The sequence below is a fragment of the Scyliorhinus canicula genome, chromosome 6 (genome assembly GCF_902713615.1).
Source record: "Scyliorhinus canicula chromosome 6, sScyCan1.1, whole genome shotgun sequence".
Lineage (NCBI taxonomy): Eukaryota > Metazoa > Chordata > Chondrichthyes > Carcharhiniformes > Scyliorhinidae > Scyliorhinus > Scyliorhinus canicula.
Window position 1 is genome coordinate 186,675,905 of NC_052151.1, and position 26,652 is coordinate 186,702,556.

Here is a 26,652-nt window from a genome sequence, read left to right on the forward strand (position 1 = left end):
TCACTTTAGAGTTCTCAACTGCCTATTTTGGTGTATCCGTCACTCTTGAACCTTAAAACTTACATTTTGGTCACTCAGAGCGTGATGGAAATGTGGAACGTATATCATGTATGGCTGAATTTTACAGTGGACAGTAAGAAAATGCAAACTGACTGATTTTAAAAAGGCCGCCCTGCATCGATTGTACAATCCGATTGGCCAGCAGCTCAGTCGTGGGGGCTGCTGCCACTTGAAGGGGGCCCACAAAGAAGTGTCAGGGTACTGGAGGCTGGTAGATCGGTCTTTTGGGGTGGGGTGGGATCTGGCACCCGAGTGAGAGTGGGGTGGGGGGGGGGAGGAAGTGGTGGTCTTTGGAGGCCAGGCAAGGGAAGCACACAGAGGGAGTGTGAAATTTTAGGGAGAGGGGGGTGCCCCTGATGTGCCCAGGGCACCCACCGAAAGGATGTACCTGCCATTTCATCAATTTTGGGAAAAAAAAATGGACTTCCCATTCTCGTCCACCTTCCATTGCTCAGTGTATTATAACAGTATTAAGGTTGTTAATTGGGTGGGATAGGGGGCACCTTACCCACCCCCTGTATCATGGAACTAGGTCGGGGTGGACGAGAAGGTTGTAGACCATCCAACGGTCATATTTTACATGCTCGTATCCCTTCACACTGAAAACACACCTGGCCGGGAGTTGGGCTGTGTGTAAAATCCAGCTGGTAGAGTAGTTATTGTAGACCATTTACAATAGGGGAAGCCAAATAAACACATGCGGGAGAAAAGAATCAAAAGATATGTTGGGGTTAGAAAGGAGGAGGCTCAGATAGAGTAATTTGGCCTGTTTAGAACTAAAACATAGAATCCCTACAGTTCCTACAGGAGGCCTTTTGGCCCATCAAATCGGCACCGACCCTCTGAAAGAGCACCCTACCTAGGCCCTATTGCCCCGCCCTATCCCCGCAACCCTACCAAACCTGCACATGCCTGGACAGTAAGGGCCAATTTAGCATGACCAATCAACCTTATCTTTGGACTGTGGGAGGAAACTGGAGCACCCGGAGAAAACCCACAAAGACACGTGGAGAACATGCAAACTCCACAGTCACCCAAGGTTAGAATCGAAGCCGGGTCCCTGGCGCTGTGAGGCTGCAATGCTAACCACTGTGCCACCGTGCCGCCCATGAGCTGTAGATTCAATGCAATATTTGTTCAATTATGATGAAATCCCAAATCTGACTGAGCCCTGGCTAGTTGTTTCGCATTAGTCACGAAAGGTGGAAGATCAAGCTATCTCTTCATTGACATCACTGCAGATCTGGAGTATCGATATCTACACAGAACTTGTGTGAAGATAAGCTTCCATCATCTGCTCATTATTGTGGTAGAGAAAAGCCTTGCCCCAAAAAGAATGTTGTAAATTCGAACACCAATAAACACTTCTTAAACTGCAGAACGATCAATAAGGTTATCTGCATATCAAGTGGAAAGATGTGATGGAATCTAAGTGAACTGTCAGAGTTAGGTGTAGGTTGAATTGCGCTAATGGTCCACAGTGCAGTAGTCCCCTTAGCCAGTGGTACAGTCACATAGAACAATAAAGGTGTGTCTTCATTTTTCTGTCTTTATTCTATGCTTTTTGAATTGAGTCCAGTCTTCTATCTTGAACCCTGCCAAGGACAATGATCGCCATATACACTTAGCAATGGAACACAGGAGTTAGGAGCAGAAGTAGGCAACACAGCCCTTCGAACCTGCTCCACCATTCAATCAGATCATGGTTGATCTCTTCCTGGTCTCAAATCCAAAGCATAGGACCAGTCACCATAAGAAGTTATTTAGATCCATGTGTATTTAGCATGCACCAATTGCACTGCTACGAGAATTTAATCGCTGTCCTCAGTCATCCTGCAAAGCATATAAAGAACAACACAGTAAATACCAATGATGCATGAGTTACACTTTGGCGAACAGAGACAATAATGTCTGTGCTTTAAGGCACATTCGACAAGCTATCAACGCTTATATCCTTTTTCTGCACAATATGGCAATGGTTGAAATGAAGATTGATGCTGTACAGGAGCCACACAACAAGGGTGAATAGAAAATATGGACTGTGAACTACTTGCAATGCGTGGCGGAGCCAAACTGGCTGTCATAAAATGGCCACAATCGAATTTCTGTGGAGCATCTAAAGCCTCAATGAGATCGCTTGACTGGAAGTTTGCATAAACCTGGAGGTGGAGAAGATTTAGCCGTGTGGTCAATAATAATAATGTTTATTAGCGTCACAAGTAGGCTTATATTAACACTGCAATGAAGTTACTGTGAAAAGCCCCTAGTCGCCACATTCCAGCGTCTGTTCAGGTACACTGAGGGAAGGTTCAGGGTGTCCAATTAACCTAACAAGCACGTCTTTCGGGACTTGTGGGAGGAAACCAGATCACCCGGAGGAAACCCACCCAGACACAGGGGGAACGTGAAGACTCCACATCTCCACAGACAGTGACCCAAGGCAGGAATCGAACCGGGGATCCTGGCACTGCGAAGCAACAGTGCTAACTATTGTGCTACCGCGCAGCCCATGGATCGAGGTCTAGGTACCACAGAGTCAAGTTAGCGATATCAATGCCACCCGAACACAAACAATTGGGCAATTTGAAACACATGTCCCAAACCACTAATTTTGGGGTTTTCTGCAATCTGTTAGATCGGTTTAAGGTTCAATTCAGCTTTCGCCCGCAACCCACAAACTCTCCACGTCCTCCGAACAGAACTGTGACGTTCCACCAATTGTACGGGTTCAGGGAGGCTCTTCAAATTTTGCTTAGTCTCTGAAGCATACCAGGTATGTTTAAAAATGCTTCCGTATCGCAAGATATTTAGTTTTACTCACAAACTGACTAGTGCATGCCCATGAAAATAATAAATGATTCAGTCGTTTTTTTGAAAAAGTAATTTTCAGTGATTACAAAATCAGACTGCTCACAGGGGGGTGGACTGGAATTATTATTCCTGCCGCTAAACTGATCCCAGTTGGCTCCATCAAACTGCACTAGTTTATCCATCCGCGAATATATCAAGCAATACTGTTGAGTGGAAAGAGAAACAAAAAACAATCCTGTTCTAGAAGGTTTCTTGCTGAGGGTTGGTTCAGGGAAGGTTTCATGTTTATGGCTATGGATAATAATTTTAGCAGAAAAAGGAAGCTTGGATCAACGAGTTTAATTTCACCTACACCTAATCAGGTGGCTGCCATCATAGATTGAATGTGCTGAATTCATAGAATCCCTACAGTGTGGAGGGAGGCCATTCCGCTCCATGTATAATATTAACTACTCTTGATGTCTACACCAGGCCTCTGATAGAGCATTCTACCAAATCTCCCACTCTATCCCCGTAACCCCACCTAACCATTGGGCACTAAGAGTAATTTTTGGACCCAATCTGCACATCTTTGGAGTGTTGCCTGTATTTTTCATTTGTTTATGTGTGCGACACTGTTTAAGCCAACATTTATAGCCCATCTTATCCTGTTTGCTGGGCCATTTCAGAGTCAACCACTTTGCTGCAGATCTGGATCGCCTTCTCTAAAGGGCACTAGTGAAGCAGACTGGCAGTGGTTCCATGGTCATCATTAGACTTTTAATCCCAGATTTTGATTGAATTCTGCCATGTTGGGATTGAAACTTGGGTTCCCCAGAGCATTTTGCTGGGTCTCTGGATTACTCAGCTCAGTGACAGTGACAATACCACTATGCCGTCGCTGCATTTTGTTTCTGACCCTCATACCCTATAGAATCACAGAATTTTACAGTGCAGAAGGAGGCCATTCGGCCCACTGAGTCTGCACAAGCCGTTGGGAAGAGGACCCTACTCAAGCCTGCACCTTCAACCTATCCCCGTAAACCGACCTAATCTTTTGGACTCTAAGGAGCAATTTAGCATGACCATCCACCTAACCTGCACATCTTTAGACTATGGGGGGGGGGGGGGGGGGGGGGGGGTGTGCTGGAGCACCTGGATGAAACCCTCGCAGACACGGGGAAATATGCAGACTCCGCACAGTCACCCAAGGCGGAATTGAACCCAGGCACTGGGAGGTAGTAGTGCTAACCACCATGCCGCCACTGTGTAGTGCCACTGCCTCCCACCACCACATCCTGTCAATGTGGTTATAACCTGGGATGTAAAGGCTACACAATCAGACTGCTACGATCAGTTCTGATGATTTGGTGGATGACCAAATCTATTAAACAGCTCTCACGCCTAAAGTAAAACTGCAGCTGGATTAATTTTATCGGAAAATTTACACAATTCCCCCCCGCCTTTGCAGAAGGGCAGGGAGAATTCCCAGTCAACAATCAGTCTATTAAACCTCGTCACGAATGCACTCTCTGGGGCAAGCAAGTCCTGACTTGGGACTTGAATTTGGCGTTTCTGGCCAAGAGGCAGGGACACCGCCTCACTGCACCACAGCACCTCCTGCTGGAGAAAATGCAAAAGGATTTGTTTAATTCTTTTTGGCCAAAAGCACACACTTGCGATGCAATTTAGAAGAGAGTTCACCCTGGAACGTCTTTAATTAAAACTCAAAAGCTTACAAGGCTCTAACCGACCCAAGCTGCGGACGAAAATGCCATCTGACTGATCTCAGGGGCATTTTGTTTTATCCCTGAATTCGGCATTGCATTGCCTACCTGAACCTTAACGTCGGTGCTGCTTTTTCCTGGTTAACCTACTACCAGACACCTGGAAAGGAACAAACAGAGAAGCAAGCTTCAGCAGTGGGTAAATCAATGGTTGCACTTCAAATATTACAGACTTTGAAAAACAGAACTGTTGCCCCTTAAATGCAAAGAAAGAAAGTATGTTACTAAATACATCTAAGCATGCAACTTCAGCTTCAAGACACTTGTTTGCACAAGCTGTATAATCTGCTTGCATTTTCGTTACTATGAAAAAAGTAAACCACTCGCAAGGACAAAAATGCCATCGTATCAATATTTAACAAAAATACTAGAGATCAATAACACTTTTGATTAACCTAAAAAAAATGATTGTACTCTAATTGCTTTCTGCTTTTCCCTTTTACGATGCAGTTTACACAATTGAGGTTTTAGCAAGAGGTGCAGTACAATTATTGGTCATTTTAGTCTTGTTTATCGGAAGCAGGGTTATATATTGAAAAGAAACAATGACGTTGTCATTAGTTATTGCTAATTAGCCATTTTAATAACCTAGAATTCCTACGTTTGTTTATCACATTTTGGAAGGTTTACTTTTTTAACTGACAGTAACTGCGTCACTTGTAAATATTTAAAATAAATGTTGCATATGCAGCAAAATTATAGAGTTACTATTAGTGTTACCTTGTATTTGCAGGGTGTTTAACGTTTAGTCATCCTTTGAGTCCTGCGATATATTCTCTTAATAATCAGCCATCATGTCTGATTGCCTCAAAAAGAAATATCAGCCCCTCTAAACTGCTTTCACGAACGGTGAAATTCAGATACATTAGCACTGGAAATTACAAATAAAGTTTTTAAAAGGTGAATGTCAAACAACTGGGCAGTGACACTGATGATTTCCTGGCAAAGACAATTATTATCATCTCAATAATGCATTAAATGCCCTTTTTTTTGAGTGAAGACAAGAATGGGTTTCCATGTAATACGCACATGTTGATGGGATATTTAAGGTGCAGGAGAATTCAATGGTCCAAGGCATTTAGACAGGCTAAAGTGGGAAGAGATCTTACCTCGTTAATCTCCATTACATTGTCATGAGAGACATGCTAACACAAACAAGTCAATTAAGAGTTTTGCGTTTAGTAAGATCCAGCTTATAGGATAGTTTAAAATCCATTTATTGCTCTAACATTTTCTGCATTAAAGTTTACTAAAGATGATTCAAGTAAACAAGTTAGCATATTAACTTCTCTTTTTTTAAAGTTATTTACATCCACTGGGTGTTAATACAGCTTTTATGTTCTTACACAGTGTCAAGTTCTTAAAAACCAACTAAGGGTCATTTTGGTTTATATTGTAGCAGCAGTTTAGGCAATTCCTGCGGAACAGAAGAGGCAGACATTTAAGAACTAGAATAAAATAATTCCAAATTTTAGTTCTTTACAAAAGAGTTCAGCTTTATTGACAAATTATGGCAAAATGAATTTGACAAATTAAAGTCACCTATTTAGATAAGCTTACACATGGAACTTTATGCAATTTTATCACCACATACAGGTTAAAACACTGAACAGATCACTTTAATAAAGTTAGCTACATACATAGCTGATTGTTCTCAATTCCATTAAACATCATTTTTTTTTTAAATTAAATTTTTTACAAATTAAATATTGAACATCTTAAACTAGCAAATATTAAAAGAAGACAGTTTAAAACAACTTATCTACAACTTGTTTAAATCACTTATTCAAATAAAAAGAGTCTTGTTACAATCGTCCATTATTCCTAAATAAGCATTCACCTTGAGCAGGTGGTGGGCTTGGAGATTTTAAATTCATCACCAGTTCATGCTAATTGAACATACTTCTACACATAGAACAATGAGAAGGAAAGTAAAAACACAATCAAAGGGAACAGCATCTTTGTTGCATGTTCTGTGGACTGACTTGTCTATTCTACGAGTTATTGCCATAAAATAAAGCCAACGTTTCATCAAAGTTTTAGGAAATAGGAGTGCACACGTGTACCCAAGAGAAGCTATTCCCAGGCAAGAAAATAAATGGACTATTACTTGTCTTGTAGTTGTTTATTTGATGAGCACAGGACACTCATGTAGTCATTGTGTTCATTGTGGGACAAGAGCTGCCTTCAATATCTACCATAGGGATGTTCTCTGTAGGTCCCTCTTGACCTTGGGATTGGTGCCTTCAGGCTCGGCCGAGATGCAACCCATTCTTCTTGACCTTAGAGACAGAAAAGAAAATGTAAACCTTGGTTTAAAATGAAAACTCAATGACACATTTATTCCAGTGGTTATATCAATGCATCAGTTAGTCAGTCACATCAGTATCTGTGTTATTGTTCACTGGTTTAGAGGGAAAGGTTATTTCAACACGGTTGTTATATAGCGTTGTGTTATCCATAAATAGCTTGGCACTTCGCCAGGAACGAATGTGTTCTGTATAAGTGTTCTGGAGATCACATTTCACTGGGGGCTCATATGAAGAATAGCAGAACCAGTTCAATCCTTTCCTTCTTGTGTACGCACCAGTTAGCATGACAAAATTAAACATCAAGAGTTTCTGATCTTTTCCAAACTTAACAACACCTGGGAACCACAAGGCAACAGGAACACATAGCAATGGTTGAGAATCATTCTCTGGAAAGTGGTTTGTTAACAGTTTTTCAAGCAAGCACTATGAGTTGTGATAATCCCATCTGCAGAGAAACAGCCTTCGGAGATTAAGGCGTCAATAAATTAGTGACAGAGAGGACTGGGCAAAGAACAAGCTTTGGTGGCTGCAACGGCAACACAGGAACAAATTAGTGAGCTGGGCCTGGGGTTTCTGTGTAGTGTTATTCTGAGCACGTCTGTCTAAAATCAATGGGAAAAGATCACAGAATTTTAAGCATAAATTGCATCAAATTCAATTTGAGTTTCTGTGATGTTTTTCCGAGTTCCTTTTTTTAAAAAGAAATTTCACTGGAAGCCAACTTCCCCCATAAAATTGGTGACGTCCAGGATCAAGTTATCACATAGAGAGTTTCCGCTAATTCTGACCATTTATGGACCAGTGAAGAGGCTTCAAAATCTTATACCACAGGCATGTTTTAAACAGGCATGTTTTAAAATCTTTTGAATGCAATTTAAAAAAGAAACTACCAAAATAACTACCAAATAGTTTTGTATATTTTGAAAAGTCACACTGCAGTGATTTAAAATGGATTACTCACAGGTGATAGACGGGATACGCTGATTCAAGTGTTTATCTTTTGTGATAGATCCAGTTTCATCTGTATTAATAAAACTCCACCAAATTACCAATCGAATAAATCAGTGAGAATTTAAAATTTAAAAAAATGTTCGAAAACGCTGCCCGGTTGCTGTGGAAGATTTTGCATTTGGCTGTATGCAAATGAATACGAATGGAAACGGAGGAATAAATGCACTTTTCAAAAAAGTGTCCCTTTTGGGGGACAATTTGCATCTGGATGCTGATTAGTCCCAAGGTGTAAACACTGGCCCCTACCGCTGGTGACTTTGAGGTACCTGAGAGCGCTGGGCTGTTTGACTCACTAATCCACATTGTCGGTTTATTGGACTTTGGGAGTACGGGCCGTGAGGTGGGCAATATTCTCACTAGGATTTCGTGGATTGAATGGTTGGCTGACAGCTTTCAGTACTGCCCCCTCAGTATGAAACACAATCTTCTTGCCATCTTAGAAGACTCAGGTTTTCCTACAGTCTCCCTCCCTCTCACATTCTCACTCTTTCTCCTCTCTGATTCTCCAGCTACTTCCAATGGCAGCAAAGCTCAACTTGCTTACTTCATTCACATCGACAGCAACCTGTGCCGTTGAACAAACGTTCAAAATGGCCTGCGTTCACCGTTGAATTTAAGATATCCGTTGGTTTGTTAACCATGAAGATTTATGGGTCTGACACAGATATGTGAAAGGTTCTCATCAAGCACATTCAGCCATCACTGGATTTACAGCATTTTGTATCACACTGTTACTTCGATATGTGCAAGAAGCAATGCCAACATCATGAATACCAACATCATAGATCTAGAAAAATGTGGCTAAAAGTTAAAAGCTCACCATCTTATCCAGCATACGATATGTGATACTGATTCAGCTGTATGCATTTTTACAGCATTTCTATTGAGAAAATGCGATGATTTGCGCAGTGGTTGTCACTGTTGCCTCACACTGTCTGTGTGGAGTTTGCATGTTCTCCCTGTTTTTGCGTGGGTTACCTTGGGGTGCTCCGTTTTCCGCCCACAGCCCAAAGATGTGCGTATTAGGTGGATCGACAAAGATAAATTGCCGCTTAGTGTCCAGGGATGTGCAGCTTAGGTTGTGGCGTTATGGGGATAGGGGGAGTGGGCTTGGGGAGAGTGCTCGTTTGAAGGGTCGGTGCAGACTCGATGGGTCGAATGGCCTCCTTCTGCACTGTAGGGAGTCTATGGGATTTAAAGGTTCATATTCTTACCGTGTTCAGCGATTTGCACAAAAACAACATTTTGCACCGATGGAGTGCATTTTAAACAAAGTTTTCTGACATGAGGTATGGGCATCACTGAGCAGCTTGCTGGGCCATTTCAGAGGCCAGTTAAGAGTGAACAACATTTCTGTAGGCCTGGAGTCACGTGTAGGCCAGATTAGGTCAAGTATGGCACATTTCCTTCCGTAAAGGACCTTAGTGAACCGGATGGGTTTTTTAATTATACAAAATCAGCTGAATAATAGGAAATGGAGAGTTTTGGGGAATCAGTATTTTTCAGGCTGGCAGAACGTTTGCAATGGTTTCCCCAGGGGTCGGGATTGGGATTCTTGCTTTTCCTGATGTATATTAATGATCTTGGTGCGCAGGGAAACTTTCAAAGTTTCCGGATGATACAAAACTTGGAAGTACTGTAAACTGTGAGGAGGACAGTTGTAGAACCTGCCACAACACGCAGGCTTTCATCGAATATTGAAGATAATAAATTACATCATGATAAATCAGATGATTCGGTGCATTGAATAAGCAATTAAGCAACTGGACCAGCATGGTAGCACAGTGGTTAGCACAGTTGCTTCACAACTCCAGGGTTCCAGGTTCGATTCCCAGTTTGGGTCACTATCTGTACGGAGTCTGCACAATCTCCCTGTGTCTGCGTGGGTTTCCTCTGGGTGCTCTGGTTTCCTCCCACAGTCCAAAGATGTGCAGGTTAGGTGGATGGGCTATGGTAAATTATTGCCCTCCCAAAAAAAATTAGTGCCCAAAAAAAAAAGGTTAGGTGGGGTCACGGGGTAGGGTGGAGGTGAGGGGATAGGGTGGAGGTAGGGGCTTAGGTAGGGTGCTCTTTCCAAGGATCCGGTGCAGGCTTGATGGGTCGAATGGCCTCCTTCTGTACTGTAAATTATATGATTCTATGATTTTACTTAATAGTGTCACCCGGTGGATAGCACACTCACCCAAATGTGGGCAAATTGTGGGTAGCACGGTAGCATAGTGGTTAGCATCAATGCTTCACAGCTCCAGGGTCCCAGGTTCGGTTCCCGGCTGGGTCACTGTCTGTGCGGAGTCTGCACGTCTTCCCCGTGTGTGCGTGGGTTTCCTCCGGGTGCTCCGGTTTCCTCCCACAGTCCAAAGATGTGCGGGTTAGGTGGATTGGCCATGATAAATTGCCCGTAGTGTCCTAAAAAGTAAGGTTAAGGGGGAGTTGTTGGGTTGCGGGTATAGGGTGGATACGTGAGTTTGAGTAGGGTGATCATTGCTCGGCACAACATCGAGGGCCAAAGGGCCTGTTCTGTGCTGTACTGTTCTAAGTTCTAAATTCACCCCTGAGTCACAGAGTCCATGGGTTAATCCCACTGCAGAGCTCTGAGCAAATAATGCAGGTTGATGTTCCAGCGAGGTGCTGAGGCAGTGCTGCACTGTCACAGGTGCCGTCTTTCAGCTGTAAAGTTAAACTGGGGCTCCCACTCCTCTCCCGGCAAGAGATTCCCTGCCACTATTTTGAAGAAGGACCGAGGGGTTCTCCAAACACTGGCCGATACTGATTCCTCAGCCACCGCATTGTGAAAGGGGTGATCAGATCATTATCTGATTGTTCTTTGTGGGAGCTTTCTATGCCCGATCTGCCACACTGTCAGTCTTTTTGAAGGTACTTATTTGGCTGTAATTCCCTCCGGGATATGCTGAGGCGCTATATAAATGCAAGCACTTCTTTCTACTTCTTCCATAAACAGTGTGCAATCTGCGAAATGCAAGCTTGGGTGGGGGAAAGGGGTTCAGGGTCTCTTGTGAAAATAAGGCATTAGAGGGCTGAGAGAACTGCCGTTCCATTTCTACGTGCAGATTCGGTACAGGGAACAGACCTTGTGTCTCCGATTATTGCTGATTTACAGTTGCCTCCAATTTGACTTTTTCCTGGAGAAAACGAGCCTGCAATAATTGAAATCTGAGCATTGCGCTCAGAAAGTGAACATGGTTCATGTTAATGCCAAAATACCCCGACAGCGCAGCTGTTAAAAACAAATCAAATGGCACTACCTGTATCCATATCGCAGTCTATTAATCTGTATTCTGTGTCATGTTGAAGCAGTTCAATACTTCTATTAAAAAATCTAAGTGTAACTTACAGTATGTAGTCTGCATGACTGACAGTTCCCATTCAGCCGCACCTGCTTTGTTGGTGTCAAGTATTAATCAACGTAATGCTGCTTTTCACACTGCCATGCTACTCAGTCAAGCATCTTTGCACAAAATGAATATGTCACATTATGCAATGTACACAGTCCTACCCTTGAATATCCTTGATTAAGGTTCTCGGTAATATGTTTTTCAAGACACCTTTGTATGTTAAATCCACATGTTTCACTTGCCCTATAATTACTTTTCCACCTTTTATTTTGCAAGGCTGCCAACCAAAACATACCAGCTCTTTAAAAAAAAAATATAAACACAAACCTGATTGCTTTTTTTTATAGGCTGTTGCGTCACTGCGGGGCTGGTTTAGCTCACTGGGCTAAATCGCTGGCTTTTAAAGCAGACCAAGCAGGCCAGCAGCACGGTTCGATTTCCGTAACAGCCTCCCCGGACAGGCGCCGGAATGTGGCGACTAGGGGCTTTTCACAGTAACTTCATTGAAGCCTACCCGTGACAATAAGCGATTTTCATTTCATTTTTCATTTCACTGGCAAGGCCAGCATTTATTGCCTTGCGTGGTCATTCCAGATGGCAGGTAAGCGTCAACCACAGTGCTCTGGGTCAAGTAGGCCAGACTAGGTAAGGAAGGCAGATTTCCTTCCCTTTTTTTTATAAATTTAGAGTACCCAATTCATTTTTTCCAATTAAGGGGCAATTTAGCGTGTCCAATCCACCTAGCCTGCACATTTTCGGGTTGTGGGGGCGAAACCCACGCAAACACGGGGCGAATGTGCAAACTCCACACGGACAGTGACCCAGAGCCGGGATCGAACCTGGGACCTCGGCGCCATGAGGCAGCAGGGCTAACCCACTGCGCCACCGTGCTGCCCCTAGATTTCCTTCCCTAAAGGTCATTAGTTAACCAGATGGATTTAAAAAAATAAATAATAAAAATAATCTTTATTGTCACAAGTAGGCTGACATTAACACTGCAATGAAGTTACTGTGAAAAGCCGCTAGTCGCCACACTCCGGTGCCTGTTCGGGTACACAGAGGGAGAATTCAGAATGTCCAATTCACCTAACAGCACGTCTTTTGGGACTTGTGGGAGGAAACCGGAGCACCCGGAGGAAACGCACGTAGACACGGCGAGGACGTGCAAACTCCGCACAGACAGTGACCCAAGTCGGGGATTGAACCTGGGACCCTGGTGCTGTGAAGCCAGAGTGCTAACCACTGTGCTACCATGCTGCCCATCTACAAAAATTGATGATAATTGCATGGTCACCATTACTGAGACTAGCTTTTAGTGAACTGATTTTAAATCCCGTCAGTGTAAGTGGTGGGAATTCAACCTGCATCCCCGAGGGCATTAACCTAGGCCTCGGTGGCCCCCGATCCATAGCCTGGCCATCAGGATTATTGGATGATCCTGCTCGGGATCTTGTACATCCACCTGACAGAACAGATGGAAGACTTAATCATTCCCTGGGCTCAGGTAAAGTCAACTTGCATACTTTCACAGCTCCCAAAGTGTACACCTGACCAACGTGTGACTTCACGTGCTGCTTTTGTCTTTTCACACCAGGCTGGGTTTGCAGTGCAATTCACGAGCTGCACTGGAGTCCTTGAGGAGTATGGGTGCGGAGGTGGGACGGTTAGAAGGCCCACCTGTGTTCCACAAAACAGTACTCCAGCTTCTAACATTGTTTAAAGCTCCCTAAACCTTACCATTCACATCCCCAGATTATTACTCCAGTGACCTCACCACTACACCACTGATCAACATACCACTTCTTCAAGTGCAGAGCATGTATATTGTAAAAAAACCCACAGTTTCAATGCAGTTAAACACTTTGATCAAAAGGAACCCCAAGGAGAGATCATGTATAGTTGTCACACATTACGTCAGAGAACGTTGAGAGGAGATTTGAAAGATCATGTAGGGTCTGGAGAAAGTAGATAGAGAGAAACTGTTCCTATTGGTGGAAGGGCACACATCCACGTAAGGTGATTGGCAATAGAACCAAAGAAGACATGATGGAATTTTTCCCCCACTCCCCTGCCCTTTTTCTCCCCCCCATAGTCTGGCAACTTGGACTCTGCACGGGCTTATCTGGTTCCCTTTTCAAAGCTACGATTGAACATGCCTCTGCCACACTCTCAGGCAGCTGAATCCAGGTTCTAAACACTCTTGCAGAATAAAATTCCATCATGTCTTCTCTGCATTGGAAGCCTGTGGTATGTTGATCAGTGGTGCAGTGGTAAGGTCACTGGAGTAATAATCCTGAGGCCTAGGTTAATGCCCTCGGGGATGCAGGTTGAATTCCCACCACTTACACTGACGGGATTTAAAATCAGTTCACTGAAAGTTAGTCTCAGTAATGGTGACCGTGCAATTATCATCAGTTGTTGTAGCTGGGCAGCATGGTAGCACAGTGGTTAGCACTCTGGCTTCACAGCACCAGGGTCCCAGATTCGATCCTCGGCTTGGGTGACTGCCTGTGCGGAATTTGCAGGTTCTCCCCGTGTCTAGGTGGGTTTCCTCCGGATACTCCGGTTTCCTTCCACAAGTCCCGAAAGACGTGCTGTTTGGTGAATTGAGAGTATGGAAAAATTGGGAGTCCCCGGAGAATCGCCGCGAATGAGGCGCGCGCGGTCTACGTGGCACGGGTAGGGGGCCATTGACAGTGGCCCTCGCGGCGATTCTCCAAGAGTAACTGGCCGAGTTCCCGATGGCGTGGGTCTCTCATGGTCCCACCCGCCGGGAACTCGGCGTGGCGGCTGCGGTCTCAGTCCGCTGCTGCCCTGGTGGGGGACGGGGGAACCTTCGCCGGGGGGTGGGGGGCTCACAGGCGGCCAGGCTATCGATCGGGGGCCACCGATCCATGGGCGCTCGTGATCTCGGGGGGGAGGGGCTATCTTTTTGGTGCCAGTCCGCGGTGTGGGTCCGCCATGTTGAGCGGGCCGACGCAGTCTGTCGCTGTCCGCATGTGCACGTCCAGGGCCCCGTATCGGCAGCCGGAGCTGCGGGGAGCACTCCAGGGTCCTGCTATCCCCCTCCAGGTAGGAGAATCACTCTGGACTTTCAGAGTGATTCGCCCGCCTTTTCACGCTGCCGTGGCGACATCGCCCCGTTATTGGATAATCCTGTTCGGGATCTTGTACATCCACCTGAGAGAACAGGTGGAAGACCTACTCATTCCCTGGGCTCAGTTCAAGTCAAGTTGCATACTTTCACAGCTCCCAAAGTGACCAACGTGTGACTTCACATGCTGCTTTTGTCTTTTCACACCAGGCTGGGTTTGCAGTGCAATTCACGAGCTGCACTGGAGACCTTGAGGAGTGTGGGTGCGGAGGTGGGAGGGTTAGAAGGCCGACCTCTGTTCCCCAAAACAGTACTCCAGCTTCTAACATTGTTTAAAGCTGCCTAACCTTCACACCTCCAATCACTCCCACGCTAATCCCCACTAACCCCCTCCATATATCCTCCATAGCCACTGACCCAATATGTACTATGTCCATTCCTCAGATTCACAATATCAATGGGAAATATATTCCATTCCTTAGGATGGAGAGGGAAACCTCTCACCATCTATTAAAAGCCTCCATTTCATTAACGCTGAGAAGAAAATGCATTCTTCATGTAATCCTATTAGCTTGTTTCAACAAACCAGAAACCACATGAAAGGTACAATGTGTTATTACAACTTCTTGAAACTATCATTCATTCACAGATGGATTGAACACCTACTGTTCTGAACCCCATTAGCACTTGAAACTCAGCCAAACATTGAGAATGACCACAGCTGTCCAAATAATAATCTACTCTCTGGAAAGGAAAAAACAGCAGGTGCTCACTTCAATGTCAAAGTGCCTGTCAATCAATGGAAGGAAGCAGGTGGTTAGGATTTTTCAGGTGTAGATTTTTTTCCTGTGTCAAAATCAATTATTTTTAAAAAATCAATCAGGGTCATATCACATAATAAAATATGACAGCACAGGTCAATGGGACATCTTGTACTTTTTACATTGCATTATGCTACTTTCTCCATTGAAAAAGCACTGCAAGATATGTGAACAAACACACAATGTTGGTCAATGTAATGGTCAACTTACCTTTAAAGGACAGATCCCTATGATGAATCACTGTATTAAAAACACATTTACATGGCAATACGGCACCCAGTAGTGATCTTTGAAGGTATGTAAATACTTTCCACTCAGCTTTGTTCCAGGCTCCGAAGCACGCTTCCCATTTTCTTCACAACTCTTAAAACTGGTGTGTTTTTAACGGACTTCCAAAATCTCACAGCACCAGAGGAAAACGGTAAGCGAGTCAAACATCTGGGGCAGGATTCTCCATCGGCGGGATCCTCCACTTCACCCGCAGCCGCACCCACGGATTTCCCAATGGCGTCGGGGTGGCCACAATGGGAAACCCCCTTGGCCGGCTGCCGGAATAGAGGATCCCACAGAAAACTGGTCTGGCGGGACGGAGAATTCCGCCCTTGATTTTTGTCCCTCACTTAAAATAGGGAACATGACCTCAGTGGAAGTGGGTGTGGTATTCCTGATCTGCAAGAAGATCAGAGGAAAATGGTGCAGGGGGTCAGGATTGTGGAGAAAAAAAACGGATTTCCTGTTATGAAACACAAGGGTGTGTATTAGTGCATCGGGATGCACCTCCTCTCCCAGATTAAATTTAAGCCCCGGCCCTCTGTCAAACATCTCTGCCAAAAGTGGGCACCCCCAGCACTGTGTGGCACTCCTTCAGCACTGCCTTGCAATGTCAACTAAATATATATCCATCAGAGCTGCCCTGAATCTTGACTGGGTCTTGTCCGCTTATTGTACATTTTATGTTTTATTTCAGAATGCCAGGAATATTCTTTTGCCTTTCAACTCACACACTTTCTTTCTTATTCAACAGATCCACTTTGTCACAATCATAAAGCAAATGGCACAATATTCTTCACAAGAGAAAAGAAAGCTTGCATTTATTCTGTGTCTTTCAGGAACTCAAGACACCCTGAAGCACTTTGGGTGTGAATGGCAGTCACTGTCGTAATGAAATGATGACCAGACAATCTGTTTCTTTAGTGATGTTGGTTAAGGGTTTAATATTTGCCCAGGAAGATCACTTTCCTCTTCCTCTTCAAAATGGATGCCATGGGATCTTCAGCATTCACCTGAGAGGGCAAATATGGTGTTGATTCAATATCTCAGCTGAAAGGTGGTGGGCTGGTTTCTTCGTTTCAGCGGCAAAGTGCGCGGGTGTTTTACAACGCCAAAATTGCTGCTGAATCTTCAACGATTCTGGGACCAGGGAGGGGCTAGCAGCTGCACCGGATAAAACCCCCGGCTCCCACGCCAAAAACAGCCAAAGAATGGTCGTATCCCTGGCCGCGCATGTGCATGGCAACGATCTGAAGCGGTCGCCCCGTACAACATGGCGCTCGCCATGCGCGGACCCAACCTGCTAAATACGGCCCCACAGGCCACTCCCTGGACACCCCCCACCAATACCTCCAGCCCTCGCGGAAGGCCCCCCTGGCCAGCTGCATGGCTCCCGGCTAAGTGTGGTGGCGCTGGACACAGTCCGCAGCTACCTGGTTCCCGACCGCTCAGACCACACATTAACCACCCGGTCGGGAACTCGGCCCATTGGGGGCGGAGCATCGCGGGAGTACGTCCCGATGACGTGTCAATGGCGTGCGCCATGCGTCACAATGAAGCCATTTTAGAGGGGGTGGAGACTCAAAAACCGGCGTCAAACCAGCGGCTACCCGATTTGGGCATCGCAAAGGATTCTCTGCCTGATTGCCGATTATTATATCGGCATCGGAGAATCCTGCCTGGTATGTTCAACGATAGAGTGCTCCCTAAGTATTGGGCAGGGCAGTCAAGCTTAGAGTCAGCTTTAGTGGTCAAGTCTCTGAGCAGGGAGATCAACCCATAACCTGCTGGCTGAAAATCAACAGCAACCACCATTGGCTTATGACTGATGCTTTGTGACTAAGAGTTATGACCACATAAGATTCTAGCAGCGCCTGAGTCACTCTACAATTGTCTCTGGTGGAGAAGTTACAACAGTGACCTATCTTAGTTGGGATAAGTTGACTTTTTCTGACATAAATCAATTGTATCTCTTTCCTATTTCCAGTTATATCCTTTGCCTTATTCCAGACTCTGTTTGCATCCTTCCAACACACATGCACACGTACGGACCTCCATAGACATTAACCTGCATCTACAGTGCCTTTAAAGCAGTTAAACATTCCAAGGTGCCCAGCGAGAGCGAGATTCAGATCGCGATGCGAGATTCCGTTGAATCTCATAAGACGTTTCAAGCATCACGAATCTCTATCTAGACCTCTCGCCTGATTCAACGGACTTGTCCGGACACCAAGTTGGGCGTGACAAGGTCGCTGAATCACACCCTCTAAAGGTGTCAAGGGGTTGTCATAATATGCACCCTTGTTCATACTGAGATACAAACAGGCAGTGAGGGACACACACAGGAACCAATCACCACACAGAATACAGAACAACCAATCACCAGGCAGGACACTACAGGGTACATTACCAGTATAAAACACACAAGGCAGGAAGGCTCGGCCTCTTCGTACTGGTGATAGCTGTAGCAGCAGTCAGGGTGCAATATACAGTTAGCACCTACTACACATGGCACAGGGCAAATCTGGGCAAGCCATACCAAGGTTAGCAAGCTTAGATTGATAGCGTCGACTCACAGCGAACTATGTACATTACTTGGCAAGTTCAATAAAACAGTGTTGAACCATCTACAGCGTTGGAAGCCTGTTTTCAAGTGATACTGCATCGAGTTGCAGTCCGTGTTAATCCAACGCAGATAACACAGCAGGGGTATGGGGAGAACGCTGCAGTATGGTGTTGAGATAGAGGATCAGCCATGATCATGTTGAATGGTGGAGCGGGCCCAATGGCCTACTCCGGCTCCTATTTTCTATGTTTCTAAATTGGGAGGTTGGGAACTGAGAGCCAATGCAAATCCTTAAGTACGGGGATGAAGGATGAAGAGGACTTGGGACAAGTTAGGATGAGCTCTAGTTTATGGTGGGTGGAATACTGGAGGCTGGCCTGTAGAGGATCTGAATAAATGAGCCTATAGATAACAAAGACATGGATGAAAGTTTTAGCAACAAATGAGCTGAGGTAGGGTGGAGACGAGCAATGTTACTGAAGTGGTGGTGTCAGAAGCTCAGCTCAGGGCCAATGGGACATCAAAGTTGTGAATGGTTCAGACTGAGACGGTGCCCGGGGACAGGGACAGCTGTTACTGTCAGTATTATTTCTGTAAGGATCCAACTCAATTCCATTTTCTCATTTATTCCAGGACAGAACGTAAAATAATAAAAAACGCAAAATGATTGAGAAAATTAATCACCACTCCAAACAATTTTTAAAAAAATCAAACGTTTGGGCAGCACGGTAGCATGGTGGTTAGCATAAATGCTTCACAGCTCCAGGGTCCCAGGTTCGATTCCTGCTTGGGTCACTGTCTGTGTGGAGTCTGCACGTCCTCCCCGTGTGTGCGTGGGTTTCCTCCGGGTGCTCCGGTTTCCTCCCACAGTCCAAAGATGTGCGGGTTAGGTGGATTGGCCATGCTAAATTGTCCTAAAAAGTAAGGTTAAGGGGGGGTTGTATGGTATAGGGTGGATACGTGGGTTTGAGTAGGGTGATCATTGCTCGGCACAACATCGAGGGCCGAAGGGCCTGTTCTGTGCTGTACTGTTCTATGTTTCCAAAAACCCAATATCAGGGATCCCTTTTGCGATGACGGTTCATTTTGGGAATTGTTTAGCATCACTAGAAAAATAGGAATGAAGGAGTTTCTCAGTTTTTATTTTTTATTTGTTCATTGGATGTGGGCGTCGCTGGCTGGCCCAGCATTTATTGCCCATCCCGAGGGCATTTGAGAGTCAACCACGTTGCTGGGGATCTGGAGTCACATTAAGGCCTGACCAGGTAAGGAGGACTGATTTCCTTCCCGAAAGGTCTTAGTGAACAAGATAGGTTTGTGCGACAATTGACAGTGGTTTCATGGTCACCTTTTAGGCCTTTCATTCCAGATTGTTTTATTGATTTCAAATTCCACCAATAATGCCATGGTGTCATTCAATCCCGGGTCCCCAAAGCATGACTCTGGGTCTCTGGGGAAGCTAAGTCAACACACACTCAGATACTTCGGGTAGACTAGAGCTTTCTCTTTTGTTAAATTCACCCGCCTCTGACTCGATATCATCAGGTTACAAAGGGCGTGGTTTAATGGCCTCGCCCCGCCCAACTTGATGACGTGACGGGGCTATTGGATTTCGCAAGAGGCCTCTCACGAGATTTATGACGCTGGGCGAGATCCAGGTTAACATATTTAAGTGAGCCATTAGGCTGATTTAAATATGTCTGCACTGGATTCTGCCAGGGCCCAGGCGCTAACGGCCTCACTTGGGAGGTTGGCAATGCCACAATGGATGCACGAGTGCCAGGTTGCCAATGCCAAGGATCGGGCCCAGGGTTGTCTTGCCCTTAAGAGATGGAGTAAGGTGGGGGGAGGCCTCATGAACTCAGTAAGAGGAGGTTGGGGTGTTGGGGGGAGGGGGTCCAGAGGCAGCGGTGGGGATGGTGAGGGGGCTCAAATGATGGGGTGGCATTTAATAAATGGCGTCCCGATCCGCGAATACTCTTCCTGCTGAGCTCACCAGTGCAGGAAATGATGTAAGCACAGCTTTGGCGGGGCCTGCCTCACCAAGGCCAAAAGAAACGGCAAAGTTCCGTTAAATAGTGGTGGTGTTCTCGGCACTGCAGGCGCCCCGAAACACCCTGCTAAACCTGCCCAAAATGAAACTCTGTTTCTGTCTAAATTGTGGCCAAAGAGTCTATAGCACAGAAACAGGCTATTCGGCCCAATTGGTCCATGTTGGATTTTAAGCACTGCATGAGACTTCTCCCACCCCTCTTCATCTCCAACCCTATGAGCATATCCTTCGATTCCTTTCTCCTTTGTATATTTAGCCAACTCTCCTTAAATACATCGATACTTTTCACCTCAACCATACCCTGTGGTAGCGAGTTGCACACTCTCCGAGCAAAGAAATATCTCCAAATTCCCTGTTGGATTTATTGGTGAGGATCTTATATTGATAATGTCTTTCAGTTAAGATGCTCCATCTGTCACATTGATACGACCATCAATTCACACGAAACCAGGAGTATAAGTAAACTGTGGCTTTAATCAACTAGAACAGTGCCTGCCTGCGACTGCTCTGCTACTGAGAGCCGCCTACAGGGCTGCTGCTCTTTATACCTCCCCTCAAGGGGTGGAGTCAGGGGTGGAGCCCACACAGGCCCCAACATGCTACATTATAGGTAATACCATACAATGGTCCATAGGTGGAGCCCACATGGGCAACAGCGTAATACAGATAAGCACATGGTGAATTGTTACAGCAATAGATTCACCACACACACATCCAGAGGGATCGGCAGTGGGCCGCGGGGGCGGGGGAGGGGGGGGGGGGGAGGGGGGTACAGACCTTTCTGGCTTTCTTGCCTCTCCCAGGAGACATGGCACCTTATGGATCTGAGAGCTTCTTGACGTGAAGTAGGAGGTAATGCAGAATTCTAGAGAAACCTCCTTACCCAGGGAATGGTGAAAATGTGGAATTCCCTTACCACGGGGAGTGATTGAGGAGAATAGCGTAGATACATCGAAGGGGCATTTGGATAAGCACAAGGGAGAAAGGAAAGAAGATTATGTTGATTAAAGAGAGGAGGAGGAGGCTCCTGTGCAGCAGAGCCATAGAGTCATTTACAGCACTGGAGGCCATTCGCCCCATTGAATCCATGCTGGCTCTCTGTCGAGCAATCCAGTCAGTTCCTTTCCTCATTTGATCCACTTATTCTTGCAAATTTGTGGTGAGTCCCAGGTCGATACCACGCGTTGTGCAAAACTGTTCGTCTTCACATCCCCTATAACATCGAACCGTAAATCTATATCCCAAAGTCCTTGTACCATTGGGTAATGGGAACAGTTTTTCTTTCCTTATCTTATCTAAGCCTGTCACAATCTTGTATGCCTCTATCAAATGTATCCTCAATCTACAAGGAGAAAAACTCCAGCTTCTCCAACCTAACCTTGAAGCTCAAATCCCCTCATCCATTGAACCATTCTGGCAAATCTTCTCTGAAGCCTCCCAAAGACCTTCACATCCTTCCTGAACTGCGCCGGCCAGAAATGGATGCAACGCTCTCATTGTGGCTCAAGTGCCGCTTTTTTAAATGAGTTTTGCACAACTGGTCTGCGTTTGTACTCAAAAACCTTTATCAAGATCCCATATGCTTTGCTAGTTATTCCCTCAATATGTCAACCCATATTCCTCGGTCCCACTGTCTCCGCATGCTTTTTGTTAATGTGTCATTTAGTTGATACTGTGTTTTCCTGGCCCTTAAGCCAAATGCACCACCTCACCCCTTTTCTCCATTAAATTCCATCTGCTACTTACCTGCTCATTCTGCCAGCCTAACCATGTCCTGTGGCAGTCAATTGGTATCATCCTCACTGGCCGCCATTCCTCCACCATTTGTATCTTCGGGAAATTTTGGAATGTTAACTCTGTGTTCCAATATCAAAATTGGTTACATATATCAAAAAATACAGTGGTTTTAGCATCGGCCTTTGGGGAATGCCACTCGCCTACCAGTCTGAAAATCAAGCATTTGCCACAAATTTCAATCCTCTGACTGTAAGCCAATCTTTCATCCAAGAAGACACTGACTCTCCGATTCCGTGAGCCGCAATTTTGTCAACCAGCCTTTTATGTGGTTCTTGGTCAAGTATTTTTCATAACATTCAGGGAGGCAGTGACACACCAGTGTTGTCCAGAGATCCAGGGTAATGCTCTGGGTATCTGGTTCAAATCCCACCATGGCAGAACTGAATTCAATACAAATCTGGAGTTCAAAGTCTCATGATTGTGGTGATCCGCATGTACACAGCAATGCATATAGTTGTACAACAGTGCACATAGTTATCGGATCGACCTCCGACCAGCAGGTGGCGTCAGCCATCTATCACGTGACTGGAGGCACCTGCAAGTTGGTAGCAGAGTGTCCAAGAAGATAGCCTCACTTAGAGGAGCTCCAGGAGAATTCACTGAATTCATTTAGCAGCCATTATCTGTATTTTAGTTTGTTAGTTATCTTTCCACGTGTTTGTTAATAAATCATCTTTATGGTTAAACAGCTATATGTTCTGTGTCCATCATCACACCGGTTATGTCACAGAACACAACAATGATGACCATGAAACATTGGCTATTTTTGTCATAAATACACATCCAGTTCACCAATGTCCTTTAGGGAAGGAAATCAGCCGTTCTTACCGGGCCTGGCCGGCAAGTCACTCTGGATCCACAGCAATGTGCTTGATTATCAAATGCCCTCGGGCATGTAACCCACTACCTGAAAGGACGGTAGAGGCAGGAACCCTCACAACATTTAAGACGCGGTTAAAATGCCTTTGCTTGCAAGGCTATAGATCAAGTGCTGGAAAATGGGATTAGAATAGATCGATCCTTGATGGCCAGCGTGGGTCAAAGTGCCTCTTTCCACACTGCAAAGACTCCAGCTCTATGGGGAGATTTTGGGCCTTCTCTCTCCATCCGTGAGAAATCCGGATCGGGCCCAAAATCCAGAGAGAATTGAAAAATGTGATTCTCTCCGGTGTGATTTGTTTTTGGAATTCCATTCCGCCCCCCTCCCCCCCACCCCTATGGTGGAGTAGCGAAAATTGTGTCACGGGGAGCTTGGAAGTCTCATTTTAATGCATTACCATGTCATTAGCAACCACTCTCCCCAGACCTTCACCGACCCCTGCCCCCTCACAGAACCTTGATCCGGCACTGGCGATACTTCATGCTGCCGTCGTTTACAACAAGTCTGGCCAGGCGTGAGGCAGTCAAGGGGGCGTCTCCGGGGGTGCAGTGGTAAATACAGGGGGGGGGGGGTAGAGGGACATGTCTAGCATAGGTTGGAATTACCAGCTTGGCCCTGCTAGGTTTGGCAGTGCCAACCAGGTTAGCAGGGCCAAACCTAACAGCGCCAATCTGCCAATGCCGACCTGTGTCAAGATGCAGTGCCAGGGCAGGACCCTAGTGGGAAACCATGGGTGGTGCGCTTATATGTATTGTGGCCGGAGGGGGGAGGGGGGTGTTGGAAGTGTGGACATTGAGGTGATGGGGGTGGGTGACTGTTGGGGATGGGAGGTGGGGAGTGGTGGGGGAGCTGCCAGCGATGGCTGCCATGGGTGGCAGGGCGGGAACCACTGGTGATGCTGTCAGGAGGGAGCTCTGAGACCTTCGGGATGTGGCCTGGGGGGCGATCGGCTGCAGCGCTGGTTGGGCCTCCCTTTAAAGATGGCGGCCCGATCTGTTTGTCGCTGGTTCCCGGCTCTAAGAGTCTCCGCCTCACCAGGGTGACAGCATTAACTATGTCCACGCACCTGTTGTCTTCCAAGAGGGATTCACTCTGTTTTACTCGACTGGACTGGCACTGCCATTTTTTGGTAAGATTCCGCTCTAAGATGCCCGCTGGCCAGAACGGCCTTCACCAGATTCTGCCCTTGGAACCTCATTAATCATGCACAGGCAAGTTCCCCTCCGAGTCACCTGCCAGCTGATTCGTCCACCTGCCATTAGCCGATGGGTTCAAAGGTCCTGGCCCCATTTTCAAACACCAGTCCAGCACACTCACATCACTCTGTCCAGCCCACCTGCCTTCACCAGATCGTGCAGGATATCAGCAATCCAGAGGGGAAAGGTTAGCAGCCTCAAGAAGAAGTCTGTTCTTTGATTCAACCACCCTTATCCCCAAGTCCATCGCCTGAGAGGCACCAATGCCTCACTTGGACCTCTCCCCACCACATCTGGAGCTTTTGTGCAACCCTTTCCAGGAAACAATGTGATGTCGCTTTGATGCCCTTGTTTGTGAGCTTTTCATACAGCCTTGTTGGGATCCAGCTTCCCTCCCCTTCATTGTTCCCTCTGCCTTCCATTCTCCATCCACCCCCTTGCTTCCCTGCCTGCAATCGTAAGCTCTCTCCTCCCCCCCATCCTTCGCATAGCCCTCTGTCCACATTGCCATCCCTGTCTTCATCACCTCTCACCTCATGTCATCGTTCCCTCCTCCTGACCACACAAGCCCGCCTCACCTCGCACTCCACTCTTGTTTGAACCTCGGATCTTTGTTGGCTTGGCTGCATGAGTCCCACAGCACAGTGCTGTCCAGATAGACACTGCAGTGTGGCACCGGGGGGGGGGAAGGAGACCCCTGCACCCCCCAACTCCACCTACACTGATCCGCAACAGTGACACTGGCTGGTTTAGCTCACCAGGCTAAATCGCTGGCTTTTAAAGCAGACCAAGCAGGCCAGCAGCACGGTTCGATTCCCGTACCAGCCTCCCCGAACAGGCGCCGGAATGTGGCGACTAGGGGCTTTTCACAGTAACTTCATTGTTCACATAACTTCATTGAAGCCTACTCGTGACAATAAGCGATTTTCATTTCATTTTCATTTCACAGGAGGGTCCCTGTGTGCAGGAGCACGGTGCTGTCCATGAAGACGAGCTCAACAAGGAGATGGAGGGCAGGAACTGGTCTGCCCGCGCAGAGTGCCGAGCAGCGCATCAGGAGCAGTGCAGCGCAGTGGCAGAAAGTTGTTGCACTCACCCCGCATTCTCTTGTGAACTGAGGGCCGCTCTTTTAGCAATCGGGTTTTAGACTGACGTAATTTCTTACTGGTGTGACAGAAGATTGAAAGGCCTGACAGGATGCCGGTGGGCACCTGTATTAATGAGCAGTCATGAGATGCAAATGAATGGAAACGATGTTCACACCACCAGCCAGTGGGAAGAGTGACCCACCGCTAACTGGCCACTGGGAGAATTGAAATGTCATTTTACACTGGCGGGTTTCCGACCTTTTGGCTCCCACTTGATTCCCTGCTCCTGCTTGGCACCAAACGTTAAGCGTGGGATGGGCTGGATAGAGGAGTTGGTCAAGTCTCTTTTTACGAGTGGTCATACAGAGGCAGAATGTTAATGAGTTGGTATGATTGACAGCTGTCTGCATCTTCGCTTAATGTGGTCGGGTCTCTGTTGGGTTACTCATTATCCATGAATTACATTTTTCCAAAGATACAAAATAAAATTCAAGTCAGTGGCAATTCTTCTTAACTGTTTGAATTCTGTAAGGAATTTTGGAGCATGAGAACACAACAAATAGGAGCTGAACTGGACCACTCAGCCCATCGAGCCTGCTGCACCATTCATCACCAACAGTCTGTCCTGGTCCACCCACATCGACGCTATCAACAAGAAAGCAAAACAACAGTGCCTATACTTCCTCAGGAAACGAAGGAAATTCGCCATGTCCACATTGACTCTTACCAATTTTTACAGATGTACCATAGAAACCGTCCTATCGAGCTGCATCACAGCCTGGTATTGCAACTGCTCGGCCCAGGACCGCAAGAAACTTCAAAGAGTCGTGAACACAGCCCAGTCCATCACACGAACCTGCCTCCCACCCATTGACTCCATCTGCACCTCCCGCTGCCTTGGGAAAGCATGCAGCATAATCAAAGACCCCTCCCACCCGGCTTACTCAACTTCTTCCATTGGGCAGGAGATACAAAAGTCTGAGAACACGCATGAACAGACTCAAAAACAGTTTCTTCCCCGTTGTTACCAGACTCCTGATCGACCCTCTTATGGGCAGAAATGATCTCTTCACACATCACCTCTACTGATTAATACAGCACTCCTGTGTGCTTCACCCAATGCCTGTGTCTATGTATTTACATTCTATATTTCTGTATGCCATATGTTTATTTTTCATGTATGGAACGATCTGTCTGAGCTGCACGCAGAACCATACGTTTCACTGTACCTCGGTACACGTGACAATAAACAATTCCGAATCCAAAAATCCATTACGATCATGGCTGATCTTGGGGTTCAACTCCATTTTCCTGACTGCCCTCCGTATGCCCTCATTCCCCGAGAGACCAAAAATCAGCCTCTCCTTGCCTTAAATACATTCACTGATGGAACACTCATAAATGTGACGTAAAGAATTCCACAAATTCACACAATTTGAATGATGTCATTTCTCCTCATCCCAGTGACCAGGCCCTGAGACTGTGCTCCATGTTCTAGATTCCCTGATCAATGGGACCAAGCTCCCAGCATTTACCCCAACCCCCCCTCAGAACTTTGTAGGTCTCAATGAGAT

The 26,652-nt window shown here is 46.2% G+C and overlaps 1 protein-coding gene across 3 annotated transcripts in view; it reads right to left on the reverse strand.

The window, feature by feature from the left end:
• Positions 1-1,052: 1,052 nt before the first annotated feature.
• The window catches only part of khdrbs2 (KH domain containing, RNA binding, signal transduction associated 2), a 907,500-nt gene continuing 881,900 nt past the window's right edge, over positions 1,053-26,652 (reverse strand). Inside the window, exons 9-11 of one of the 3 annotated variants that reach the window (XR_005461061.1) lie at positions 6,748-6,919; positions 4,686-4,737; positions 1,053-1,893 (exon numbers count right to left, since the gene is read on the reverse strand). Coding sequence is in view for 1 of the 3 variants with exons in the window: in XM_038800664.1 (XP_038656592.1) it covers positions 6,825-6,919 (95 nt within the window). In the remaining 2 variants the exon portion in view is untranslated. Of the gene's footprint in view, positions 1,894-4,046; positions 4,738-6,112; positions 6,920-26,652 lie in introns of those variants that run through there. The other 2 variants (XR_005461060.1, XM_038800664.1) reach the window with 2 other exon arrangements.